The 13,995-nt window shown below is 34.1% G+C and overlaps 1 protein-coding gene across 2 annotated transcripts; it reads left to right on the forward strand.

Annotated features, from left to right (window-relative positions):
- Nucleotides 1-1,305: 1,305 nt before the first annotated feature.
- On the forward strand, nt 1,306-13,650 carry drongo (Arf GTPase activating protein drongo). Of its 2 annotated transcripts, XM_088037759.1 has the most exons (6): nt 1,306-1,542; nt 11,327-11,817; nt 12,663-12,758; nt 12,915-13,178; nt 13,226-13,452; nt 13,506-13,650. In XM_088037759.1, the coding sequence occupies exons 1-6, from the start codon at nt 1,379-1,381 to the stop codon at nt 13,548-13,550; spliced, it is 1,287 nt and encodes a 428-aa protein (XP_087893885.1). In that variant the 5' UTR covers nt 1,306-1,378; the 3' UTR covers nt 13,551-13,650. The 2 variants fall into 2 exon arrangements, with proteins under 2 accessions (XP_087893885.1, XP_087893884.1); XM_088037758.1 differs by lacking the exon at nt 12,663-12,758.
- Nucleotides 13,651-13,995: the final 345 nt, after the last annotated feature.

Genomic DNA, 13,995 nt, shown 5'->3' on the forward strand with positions numbered 1-13,995 from the left:
TTGACCCCTGAGGTTTAGCGACGCGATTAATATTATCGAAAATAAATACGACTGAGTGAAACACTGTTACTCGGTGGCTGGACTTTTATTAGGAAGTTAACGCATTCTTTCGGGGAAATTCACTATTTCTCGGGGTGTAGAACGGAATTAAAGTGTTGCAGAATTTGTTTTTTTTTTCTATTTTACCCTCATGGTTGTCCCAATTTTTTATTTCAAATTTGCCGCCAAAAAACTTTTCTGCCAAACGTCAAAAAAAGAACGTTCGAAATTGTGAAGTTGAAAAATTCCGTATTTTAAATAAAATAACCTTTTTATTTCAACAGAAACATCATTTATTTGTGTTAGAGACTGTTTACCACTAAACTAAATACTTAGAATTTGGAAAATAATAGAATTCCGAGAAACGAAAAATTTAAAATCCCCACCGAATTGAAAATTATAAGGCTAAAAACACAGATTTTAGAATTTTTTATTTTCAAGACGAACGAAAAATCTCCAACATTTAACAATAAAATTCCTAAATCTGCCAATTTTTATTCCACAATAATGAAATTTGCGGAAGTTACTACTTTTCAACTACTTATCAACTGCCACAAATTTCAAAATTATAGAGCTAATAACACAGATTTTAGATTTTTTTAATTTCAATTCTGTCAAATTTTGTCGTATTTTTATGAAAATTGTGGACATTACTATTTTTGAACTACCTATTGACTGCACCGAATTTTAAAAATTATAGAGCCAAAAACAGATTTTGGAATTTTTTATTTTCAAGACGAGCGAAAAATCCAACATTTAACAATAAAATTCCTAATTCTGTCAGTTTTCATTCAACAACAATGGAATTTGCGGAAGTGACTACTTTTGAATTAGTTATTAATTTCAAAATTATTGTGCAAAAGACACAAATTTTAGAAATTTTCTTTCTTAAGAGGAGTCAAAAATCATCAACATTTTGAATAAAATTCCTAATTCTGTCAATTTTCACTCCACAACAATAAAATTTGCGGACATCACTACTGAATTTAATGAAATGGCTGTTATCACATTATGTTTATAAATAATAGACATATAAATTACGTTTCTGTTAAAATAAAAAAGCTATTTATTTATATAATTATATGAAATTATATTTATATATGTATTTATTTATTTATTTGTGTTAGGGACTGTTTACCACTAAACTAAATAATTAGAATTTGGAAAATAATGGAATTCTGAGAAACGAAAATTTAAAAATCCCGTCCTTTTCCGCGAAACCGCTAGAGGTCACCACAATTTGACGTTTAAAGGAGGAAATTCCATTACTGGCGCTAGTGTAGCGTGGTCAGCTGTGACAGATAGCAGGCAGTTGTGCGAAGTGAGTGCTATAGAAAGAATGGCTTCGTCACGTAAAAAGCAAGACGAAAAGAACTTGAAGACGTTACGTGAATTAGGCGCTCAGCCTCAAAATAAGTACTGTTTCGACTGCAATCAACGGGGTCCCACTTATGTTGATATGACCATTGGCTCTTTTGTGTGCACAAAATGCTCCGGAATGCTGTAAGTACCGTTGATTGACAATAGTTTGACAGGTGATTCCGATGTTTATCATTTCCCTTTGTTGAACGCCTATAACTCTGTAACTGTTGGCGGCTTGCCACTTGTTTATTGAACGAGACTATCTTGTACCCTTTAACCGAAGGTTCTAGTCGACACGCACCTTCCTGTTTCTTTTTGCTCGAGAAGAATTGTTTAGGAAGGGCCGCACCTGTCACTCATGCACTTTTCAAAGAGTTCCGGAATGGTTCTTTTGATTCACAGGCGAAATTTCGTAACTTTATAATTGAATTAGGGAAACGCGTTTGTACTTTTTGCGCTTCCTTCTGTCGTCATACTTCTTATATGGTGCGGTTTTGTTCTTCACAGTTCGAAAGAAAGACGTTGTTTGTGCAATACTGAATTTGTTTTCATTAGCAATCGGTTTGGATAAACAGAAATAGCACATGTTTCTCAATTAACATGTTTTACAAACAATTTGTGTTTTATTTCAAACTCTTGTTTATTATCTAGTGGGAGATTGTTGTGACTTGCATCTTTATCTTTCGTGTTCGAGGACATACTTGCATGCAGTTTGACTCATTCTTCAACTATTAAAACTCAGGTGGGATGGCGGGAAAAATTCACGTCGTAAACGTACACCTTTCTGACTCATATTTAATCCAGATTACTCACGTCAACTTTAAATCTTAACAAAACAAGTCTTTTTTATAGGCGAAATTTTGCATGATTGATAAGGCTGTGAGATATGCTTTGCTGTTTCCTGTCCGACCCAAATGTATTTTAAATATAGTGGAATACATTAAAGGTAGAAAATGACCCTGGCTGTCTGAACAAGCGATTTTGTTTAGATAACGTTCGTACCTACAATTTCATTAAATTCAGTAGTAACGTCCGCAAATTTCATTGTTGTGGAATAAAAATTGACAGAATTAGGAATTTTAGTGGAAATGTTGGAGATTTTTTCGCTCGTCTTGAAAATAAAAAATTCCAAATTCTGTTTTAAGCTCTATAATTTTAAAATTCGGTGCAGTTAATAAGAAGTTCAAAAGTAGTAATGTCCGCAATTTTCATAAAAATACAAGAATTAGGAATTTTATTCAAAATGTTGGAGATTTTTGGCTCCTCTTAAAAATGAAAATTTTTAAAATTTGTGGCTTTTGCTCTACAGTTTTGAAATTTAGTACAATTAATAAGTAATGCAAAAGTAGTAAAGCCTATTTATAAACTGCTTAGCCTAAATTAATTGTTTGCACAAATTATCACTCGTGGAGAAAGTTGAATCATTTCCATTTTATCTCGCTTTTCGCCTCTGTTCTATGGCACAAGAAAAGTTTAAGTTTTTGTACTGCGACGTGGTAATTTGTGCCAAATTTAAAAAAAAAAACACTGACTTGCCGAAAATGCCATCCAGTTCATCCTTAAGATTATTAAGATTAAGATATGGGGTACTGCTTATTTAGATTAGACAGTGATTCCCGTTCAACAGTCGGCAATTAACTAAAGAATTTACCTGTCGATAGTTACGTAAATTCTCAAAATCAAGTGCAAAAAACCTACCCGAAGGTGAACAAACAAGCCCTTTTTGTACGAATTTCCTTACGTCTATAATTACAGGAATTATTTAATTGTAAATTAATAGTTGCCCCCGAACTTTAAGGGTTTTTATTGAATGTTTTGCACCTTGTAATTCGCATTTTATTCGTACGACAATGCTCAGCAAATAGAATTTGGTTCCTACATTTTAGTTTATTGTTAAGTTATGTAAAAAGGCCTCGAGTTTTGTATTGCTGGAACTCACATTCTTGCCAAAAAAACTTTCTTTAATTCCACACATCCGGTTTTAACAAGAAAACGGAATCCGTATGTGAACTTCCGGTGAACCATTACCATAACTATATTAAATCTGCTTGGTTTGAGAATATCCGTTGACATGATTTTCAAATCAGAATATTTGTTTAGTAGACAATTAAAAAATTAAGAGTCAGATTTAACTCGATTGATAAATCACAAAAAATGAAGGAGAAATTTGACGAAATCACAATGAGATCAGGGGGAGTTTTACGAAACCACAAGAAAGTAAGGGGAAGTTGACGGAAATCACAAGGAAATCAGGGGAATTTAGACGAAATGACAAGGAAAAACGGAGAGTTCAGACGAAAACACAAGGAAATCAGGGGAAGTTTTACGAAGGACATTGTAGTTCCACTCATGGGCGCCTTTTTTTCATCACCCTGCATTACGAAGAAAGGCTATTTGCACATTAGGCAATTTACACGTGTAGTAGAGCCAAAGTTTGGCCGCCTATGGACGTATCTCACAATTATAAATACGCAGGTGTTGAAACAATGTGTAGCAAGTAGGATATATTTTTGCTTTGACTGATTCATACACAGGCGATATTGTTTAAATATGAACAAAAACTTTATAGCCGTCCATTGTTTCGTAATTAGTATGCATACTATGTTGTGTATTACACTGATGTTGAGTAATTAAATCCTTTTTTATAAGGTTTTCCTTTATTGGAAGTCTTGAAAATCACCATATTTGTGACGAAACTTTGACCTAAACGCGAATAATATTCGTTATCGCAAATATAGTGGAACACAGTAAACCCTTCAAGTCATAGAAAAGTAAAATAGTCGCACAAATATTACTAGCGCAAATGTCAACAATCAATTGTCGTTATTATCGTAATGAAGCCAACATTAATATTACCGATAAAATTTGGAGTAGGTCAATATTGTCGTAAATGTGCGATAACCATTTCGCCGGACGGTTTTCAGCACACTGTCGCCAGGACTAACCGCAGGAACTGAACTCCCGTTTCAGGTATGGGACGTTCCATTCCGGCGACTCTCCGAACAATGATTCACATTGACAATCAACAACACAAAGAGACAAATCAGGCCAAAGTTGGTCCATTTATTAAACGTACGTCATAATTCAACTCTCCTTGTAATTCACTTCATCAACGCGTTACATTTTTAAATTGTATCAAGTGTGGCTATCATCATGAATTTTGAATGTGTATATTTGGCTGCGTGCTGTAAAAAACTCCCCTGACAATCACCACAGGAGTTGTGCAGGTGAGTCAAATATTGATATTTGTTGGGGGACCACGAAAGCGATACCTAAAGTGCAACGAACTGCAACGGGGACGGTTGGATTGAGTTTTGTCTCTTGCCTGACTCACGTTTTTAGTGTTTGAATCGACTTCTTGATTTTTTCTTTTAAGTAACACGTGGAAGATGACGGATGTCTTGACGGGAATCTTTTGAGGCTTCTGTGGGAGGGGATTAGGAAAGGATACGCAACTGTTATGGAGATTGTGCTCACTACTTACACATTTATAAGCGGTGTTCCTCTTTACTATCTCTTATCAAAATATTTAGACTTGTGCAGTTTTTATTAATTTATTTCAATATTTTTGTAGTTTTTATTTTTAGTATTTTGTGTTATGTTAACAACCATGTTGACACCCTAGAAAAAAGTAGAGTAGTTTGTCTTACTACAGAATTTATTCATGCAGATAAACATACATACATTAAACAGCATTCACCGCCGCGCATTTTAACACAAATCCCTTCGTATTGGACTACGATATTGATCTGATATCATTGAATTCGCCTTTAATCTGCCCACGACTTGTTCTTTTAAAATAAACTTATTTCAATCAACGATTGTCATTTGAATAGGAGAGAAGTAGTGACGACTTAATTCAACTAAATTTATGGAAACTAAAAACTTTCGTTTTATTGGTTTATTAAAATTTTATGAATTGCTCCAAAATAAAGAGAAATCTCAAGTATTACGTATCATTTTGATTTTGTTAATTTTATTTCTCTGACCTGAAGACTACCACTCTTTGATGACACAAGTCCGATCTAAGTAAAAAACCACTTTCTTTGACGATAGCTTTCATATTGGTGAGTTGGAATTTTAAAAACCTGTCATGTTTGAGTCCGTTTCAGAATATTTGACGTCTCAGTGGGCGTTAAAGTCAAATTTAGGTTGAGATCATCGTCAAGTGTAATGATTTTAAATTCACGTCGACACCTACTGTCAAATGTTTTTTTTTTCGTTAATAACGTTTTGTACTTGTATCTTAAATATTTAACAGTAGAAAACCTACTTTGTAATAGAAGAAGGTCTCAGTTATTACCTAGCTCAAGCAACGTTATGTATAAAGGAATGTTTGCAAAAACCCAGAATACTGGAAATTTTACTGCTGGTTTTACCACTCCATGCTTTCTTTTGCCACTAGCTGCTTCGACTGCTTTTATAATTACTATGATGATGCAATAATTGTTTCATTTTCATTTAAATATTTGCTTTAGGTAGTATGAAATTAAAGAAATTGTGTAAATAAAATTTGGTTTGAAGTGCTTTCGGATACACACAAAGTAAAAATGTTTATGTATTCTGGAATGTATTCAAAACATTCGGAATCTTTTGATGCAGACTAACCCATTAGACACAACAATTAAGGACCGATTTTACCAACTAGCGTTTAACTGTAGTTTTAATAAATTGAGTTTAGTTTAACTGGTAATTTTGAACTTAGTTTTGTTTGTTCTGTTTTCACCAAGGAAATCGGAGATCTCTTAAACCGAGATTTTTAAAACTGCTGTCAAGACAAAAGGAATCTTGGATCCTTTTAACAATCAGTGTTGGTAGATCTTGTGATAAAAATGATTAAAGAAGAAGTAGAAAAGAATGAAAGTGTAAAAAAATTCTTCGGCGGTCTGTGGAGCTTCTTTTTTTGTGTACCGTTGCTCAAAAACCTTTAAAAAAGTCTAAGGAAAAAGTGAAAAACACAGTAAAAATTTTAAATCAAAGAACAATTTAATTGAAAACTAAATCCTTGTGATGAATATAATTATTCCGTATCTTTCCAGTTTTCTTGTTCTAGGTAGGTGGTGAAATCGGCCCTAATTGTTTTAGAGTTCCTAAGGGTTAGTTTTAAGAGTTAATTTTTATCTATTTAACTGCACGGTTAGATTCCCTACAGGGGCGGTTTTCCGCCAGTTATTAACCTAATCACCCTGCGGTATATTTTTGACATCTCCCAACAACATCTCATCATTCCTGAGAATGCTACTACAGTGCTAATTGGTTAGCAGGTTTTCGTCTAGACCGAGTTCCTTAGATCTTCCAAGTAAATTTCTCGACTGATAAACAACCACTCATCGATCAGTGACGTCCGTTCTATTATGGTTATCTGTGGGGGATGAACAGTGCATTGCGTTGGTGTTAAAACCGCGTAGATAAACGTTATGAATGGAAAACTAATCAATACTTTGATGATTGCAGAACTTCATTCATTAATATCCCGTGGAAAATTTTCTGGTGCAGAATGTTAAGTAACCGGTTTGTTGATTATTAAATTTATTGATCATCGAATACCCTAAAGAAACTCAAAGGTGTGTGCACGTGCTGAGGAAATAATCGACTAAAAATAGATGATAATAATAACTGAAGCGGTGAGTGGGTAATGGTGTCAGTAGCGAGTCTTATTACACAGTTGACTAGCATTTTTTCCCAAAACTCCCGGGTAATAGATAATAACAACTTTTGGGAAAAATGACTTGACATCTTTATTCACTTACCGCTTCAATTAATCCGTAATAAGTATAATTTATTAATTTGATGATCACGTGATTGTTCCTATATGTAATTAATGACAGTGTCGGCAGTACTGTCCGTAGGCGTTAAAACAATATCTCTTAACATAGTCGTCAATGGCATTATCGCTTCCACGCAGCGTCATAACATAGGAATTCAGTTTTCGAAGAAAGTGTTCAATCTTTCGTGTCATTGATTATTATGTAAGGTAATTTTGAACAGGTTGTCCAGTTCAGGATCAATGTTACGTTATGCAGCATATTCAGGTAGAAACCGCTTTTGCAGCGGGCAAGAGGTCGGTTTCGCGGCCTTGACGATCTCCAGGAAGCGGTCAATGTTAGAATACTGATTGCGGACTGCTTAGAGGCGCTGTTTTATTAGGCGTATCTGCGGGTGGTTCCTGTCTGTGATAAGGGTGATTTATATGGTTTAATGGAGTGGGAAGAGGATGTTGGTGCAGGGGGGTGTGTTCACTTTTTATTATTTTATTATTTTCATGAGAAAAAATTTATAGATTTCACTATTTATTATTGAAACCTGTTTGTTTATGTTGATGCGTTCTTGGAACGTGTAATTTGTTGATGTTAAAAAAGTGTTAACGATAATAACATGACGTATTTGCGGATGGACGCTGTTTTTTATTTAAATATTGGGCTAATGTTCAGGGAATTATTCTGCACTATTTTAGTTTTAAAAATATTTGAGGAAGAGTGCACAGATCGGTTCAATTAACACTGGGGTTTGTTGTCACCATAAGTAAACGTTAAGACTAATTGTTTTACGACGAAATAACGTTTATTGCCCGTTTTACACCTTATTATGTTGCAAATGACTTAAATGAGGTATGAGCTGTTCACACAAGTCAAACAGTATTGCCATTCTGTGATTACTGTTTTGTGTAATGCTTTTACTGTTAGATACATACGGTGGAAGTAAAACATGAAAAGTCAATGACATTTTTCAATACATAGTATCTCTCTTGGTTTTAATTTTGTAGTAAATTAATTAATGCAGATCGTATTCTATCTAATATCAATGATGCAGAATGCAATTAGCTGGAGCAAGAGCTGGAAAGTTCACATACCGACGCACCCACTAAACGACGCCGAAATTACGACTTTCACTGAATTGTTTGTTACACGGCGATATCTCATAGTGTTATCGATATGAGAAGACGAAGGTTGGGCATTATGTTTGTTGGAAATTCAGAACTTTGGATAGATGTTAGTTTGAGAAGTCACATTTGTTGGATGACATTAAACCTATAAATTACTGAAATCTTTGCTTACGACCACGTTTCAGTCCTTGTGAAAACAACAAAGTTCTAACTGCACAGAGCAGTATTGAAGTAAGACTGCTAAAGTACGCGAAAAGCAAAATTCAGGGTGCTGGGGACTTATTACGCCAAACTTTAAATGAAGAAAATGCATCATACTTGAGTAAAACATGTTAATAGCTCGAAACTCCGAGACACTATAAACTTGGTGGAGCAATTACAATGTTACGTGACGCCGGCACTTCTGCAATCTAATTCATTCTTTGATGATTGCACAATAAATGGCGTGTACCTGTTCTTAGGAATTTTTAAGGTTTTGGTTCGTTTTTACAGAACTTTTATCGGCGGGCCGAATCAGTTGCATTTACCTGCGCCATTCTTGTAATGTTTTAATTGTACATTAATTATTACTAATGACTTAATGTGAATTGTTTTAGAAATGACAAATTTTGTAGAATTTTAACGTAAAAAGCAAACTATATTGTGGACGATAATGTCAAAGACACCGAACCACAGAGTGTTTTATGACTAGCTTATCTCCGGTACACAACTTTTTTTGAACAATTTTATTGCGTAATGTTTATTTTTCAAGCTGCGTTGATTTTATAGGCATTTGCGCTCTTTTTAGTTGAATTAAACAGTAACACTAGTTTACAATTTTTTTTTTCTTATATACCGATATTAAATTATAATTCAATAATATATATTTAATATAAATAATAATAATGTTTACAAAAATCCATTGGGCATAATTTTATCACGTATGGATTCTTCACAGGATTTTTTTGTTTATGCGTAGAAAAGAATTTATTTCTGGGTAAAATGATTCGCAAAATCCAATATTTTTTAAATTGAAAACTTGAATGTTTGGCTAAAATCTGTAAAAACTTCGAATTTGATTACGACGGTCGACACGATTTTTAGGTCTGCCTTCTGACTGTCAAATTTTGGTTTTTTCTTTATTACCAACAAAGGAAAGAATTTTTTTTTGATCAAAGTTTGCTTTTGTAAAAACCAGAGCAATTTTTCGAATTTTTAAGAAACGTGATTGAATTTTCATAAATTTATTATAAAGTATAGTTCGTACAGTGAGAGTTTGAATGACAGAAAAGTCACTAAATCTACGCAATAAAAAGTGTTCCATACGCGCGAAATTTAAAATAACAAAGTAACCCCAGTTACTGACAACCCTGTCAACCCATTTCGCGTAGGAATTTAGTGTTTTTAGTGTATTTTGTAGCATAATTTGCTGCCAACATATATGTCAACTGTCGAAATATCCCAATCTCTCACCGGATATGCTATACAATCAGATTTTTTTTTTCTGAACATCGGAATTTTTTTAATTCAAGAATAATAGCATACAAATTTAAAATAATAATTAATCAAGTCCCAAAGTGAATATTTAGTGATTTTCTTTTGCTTGTATGAGAATTAAGATGAATTGGGATTTATTTTGATAATTTTTGCGTATAATAATAACAGTTATTGAATATTCAAGTTACAAAAATATTGATATGTTCTAAAGCATTTTTGAAATAAACACAGACAAAATGAGGTATCCAATGTTTATATTGATTCCGGATTAGGAAGTTAAAATAGGCTTCATAAGCTTCACAATGCTTTAAATTTGTTGCCAAAGAAATTTTTTTTGCTTTATACTTTATCGCAAATAAAACAAAATGTATCAATATCTTATTTACGCTATCTTGACGCCATTTTCTAATTCAGTTATACCCAAAAACGGTTTTTACAACAATAATAGACAAGTAAACACTCACTACTCTGAATATGCAATTTGCTACCGTTTTGATCAATGTACCACTTTCTGCTCGTAAAATCAATGAAAATTTTTAAAACTTATTTATCGATGTAAAACACTCAAAAGCAAACTTTAGAAGCTAAGATTGGATATTTTAGTGTTTTTCTATGTCTAGCATCAGAATCTATGCATTAGAATAGAAACCTAAAAAAATGACTTGTGTTATAAGCAACTTTTCTTAATAACGTTAATCCATATCTCTCTCTGACGCGAAGCAAAATATTGAAAAATCCCTTTATCCAAAAAATCGCAGTATGCTGAGTTTGCAACTAAGCGTAGTAGTCTTAAAAGATGCACCATATGGTCTTCTATGATTGGGCCAAAATTCAAAATTTTTCTTCAAAAATAAACGGAGATATGAGCTTGTAGTCAATTAAGAGAGACACAAAAACCAGACGTGATAATTTTTTTTCTGTTTTCAGTTTTGAATTCTGCTTAAAAAACTCTTCTAGAGTCAACCCTTTTCATCGTGGGATCTAAAACCTTGTATACTAGTGTAATTCAAATGACATGATAATTGAACTGGAACTTAAAGTTGAGCGTAGGGGCGGTTCAAATCAGTAGACCTTAAAAATAAAAAATGCATGATTTATAATATAACAGCATTCGCAAGCGTTGAAATGAGTTCATGCCTAACACTAACTTCATCTAAATACGTAAAGTTGAAGTTAACCACCATGTCAGAGGTCAGGTTCCATGTAAATCCCAATATCAAATTTTCAGTCAAAACACTGACGCTCTTCTCATAAAGTGTGTTTGTAATCAAAAGCCCCAACTTGACACGTCTTTAAGGAAGCCGCTCTAAGCAGCAAAGGTCATTGTAATCTGTAATTATGAATTGACCTTGAAAATTAAATTTGTTTCTTTACCAACAAATGAATAATAATTGGGAATTTATTGGAATCGCGCCAGATAGGAATCCCTTGAACTGTCAGCTTAAAAATAATTCCATTTAATGTTTTTACTTTTTTTTTTGATAAAGGGTATGATGCGTTTGGTTATCACTTGAACTTTGCTATTAGCTATAAATATTTATACTAACCAAAAACACGTTGTTGCAGACGTGGTTTGACGCCACCGCACCGGGTGAAATCGATTTCGATGGCCACATTCACGACAGAAGAAATCGAAATGTTGAAGAGTCGCGGTAACGACTACTGCAGGAGTGTATGGTTAGGACTTTACGAAGGCTCTTTGCCCGGAACGGAGTGTCGAGACGAGCAAATTGTGAAAGACTTCATGGTAGATAAATACGAAAGAAAAAGGTATTACTTGGATCCAGCACAAGCTCTCAAGAATGGTTTCAAGAATTCCTCGTCCGATTCGTCCAAAGTCAAGCCTTTGAACTCGCTCATATCCGATCCAAAGCCCATTAAGTTAAACGGAAATACGACAGAATTCAACAGGAAGAGGCCGGAGGCTGGCAAGAATACGTCGTTTGCAGTCAACTTCGATAACGCCGATATTTTCAGTAACAACAACAACACGTCGACGCAAGAATCTTTTGCGAACTTTGACGATAATCCCGTTTTCAGCAATACGAACAATTCGAGTGAGTATTTGTCAACTTCAAGTTTTTTTTTTATTAAAATTGCGAAAATACGATAACAAATAACACTTTTCTCGTCTGATCGCGATGTGCATCATGTGCTAAGTTTGTTCATTTCGTTAGACTATCGCTAATTGTCGTAATTCATAAAGTTAATTAGTATTGTTTCGTAATTCAGTTTAGAAGATCCATTATATGATTAACATTGACTGATCAATGCGTCTTGTTTACCAACAAGTACAAGTTAATCATGACTTGTTGATGCTTCAGATTTGTAATTACATCTTAGAATTAATCGTTTCAATCTGATTTCTTCAACGATTTGGTCTTTTTTCTTGACAAATTTGCCAAGTAATTAAATCAGCGGGCGCCACCAGAACGTAGAATTGAAAATTATGTCACGTTTATTACGTTTGGGGTCGGAAAACAAAAACAAGTCTGGACATTCCGGTAGTACTCATTAAAAGTATTCATTAACATTTTCCTTTCCTGTTTCAACTTGCCGATCGATTTAACGCTTAAAAGCACAAACGTGAACTGTATATGTAATTATGAAATGTGGACAAGCAAGTGTGTGTTCCGCAACAGACACATGAAATTTTTATGATTTGCCTGTAAAATGCCAAAACTTGTTTCACTAATTGCTTCAATTGGGAATATATGTTTTACAATTAGAAAAAAAGAGAAAGTTGCATGTTTTATTAAACAATTTTAGAAATGAACAGGGAATATTTTGGTTTTTTCCAATGTTACCTCAATGTTTTGATGTTGCTGATTGCCAAAATGCTTTCAATGTCTTTTCTTCCATGTCTCACTTGTGTGTTACATCGGAATGCTTTTCCTTCCAGCTGATGAATTCAGCATATTTGATTTGAAATTCACCAATTCCGGTCCAGTCTTAAACCAAGTGCCTCTATTTCCCAAGTGCAATCTAAATAGATGGAGTAAGTGTCAGTGGGACTGCATTTACATTGTATTTATTTTATTCCTGTCTATTTAGTTGCTTTTAGCGTTGGTTACCAGCACCGTCCTTTTTTTTACGTTGTGCTTTCATCCCTTTTGTTAATTTCGATCCGTTTTTAACTCAAACGTTTGTTTAGGTATGCCAACGCCGAATGTTTTCGACAATTTTAATGTAGCACAATCAAACAATACCAATAAACTACCCGCAGCCCCATCCGAAGATAAATACGCTGCATTAAAAGACCTGGACAACGCGTTAAAGCAGACTCGAACGGAGCACAGCGCGGTGGATTGGAATTCTTCAGGTTCGAATGGGTCCTTGTATAGCTCCCCAACACCTTCTGGTTCCGTGTACAGTTCACCATCTCCACAAAGTTCCATGTTCGGTTCACCTAGTCAAGGTTTGTTTCCTCTTGATTTAGTCCGAATGATTATTTGTGCTCGGTAGGTCAATTTATGAACGCGTTCCAAAGTCAAGATAACACATTCTCGAATCCCTTCAACGGGAGTAATGGAGTGAATTGGGGTAGCAACGGAAATCATTTCGGAAACGTGCAGCCCTTCGCCAACCCATTTCGCGAACCCGTGCGGGTCAACGGATTTGCGCAGAATTTCCAACAATCTCTGTTTCCAGTGACGGCTAATGGGTCAACATGGGGGGCAAACCCGTTCAAGGTACGCATTTAACTGTTTGCTTTTTCAGAGTTGAGTTTTTGTTCGGTTTTCAGGTTGGTGCGACTGCTAATGCGAACTCCAATAATCCATTTTTATGAGTTGTATAAAAGGAAGTGTAATTTTAATTATTTCTCTCTTTCTCTCTCTATATCTCTCTTTATGCCGAATGGACAAGTTCCATTATTTATATTTAGGAGAATCCAGATGTAGGAAGTTGTACGTAAATTATTTTCACACTACTAATCTAACAGATTTTATTTATTTATTTGCCTATAAACTAAACACATGTATCAAAGTCAAACCAAAAATGCTTTTTGTCTTTTATATAAACTGTAAACTAGAATAATGTATAATTAAGTAATTAAGCTGTAGTTGATACGCTTACATCAAATCAAACCTAACGGTTGCCTTCTTTTAAGATGAACAATGCGGAGAATTATTTTGTTTATATTTATTTGTTGTTTAGTTCGTTCTGTTAGGAATTTTTTAATTGGAAAGTGGCCTTGATAGGTTTACGAGACTGTCTTTTTTTTGTAATTTTAA

This window comes from Gnatocerus cornutus, chromosome 5, assembly GCF_029298725.1.
Source record: "Gnatocerus cornutus isolate USDA-ARS CGAHR chromosome 5, icGnaCorn1.1, whole genome shotgun sequence".
Lineage (NCBI taxonomy): Eukaryota > Metazoa > Arthropoda > Insecta > Coleoptera > Tenebrionidae > Gnatocerus > Gnatocerus cornutus.

Bases quoted from the DNA above. Each gene is read 5' to 3' on its own strand.
- drongo (XM_088037759.1), top strand. From the start codon at position 1,379: ATGGCTTCGTCACGTAAAAAGCAAGACGAAAAGAACTTGAAGACGTTA. The intron at 11,818-12,662 runs GTGAGTATTTGT...TTTTCCTTCCAG, and splicing joins CAGCAATACGAACAATTCGA to CTGATGAATTCAGCATATTT. The intron at 13,453-13,505 runs GTACGCATTTAA...TTCGGTTTTCAG, and splicing joins GGGGGGCAAACCCGTTCAAG to GTTGGTGCGACTGCTAATGC.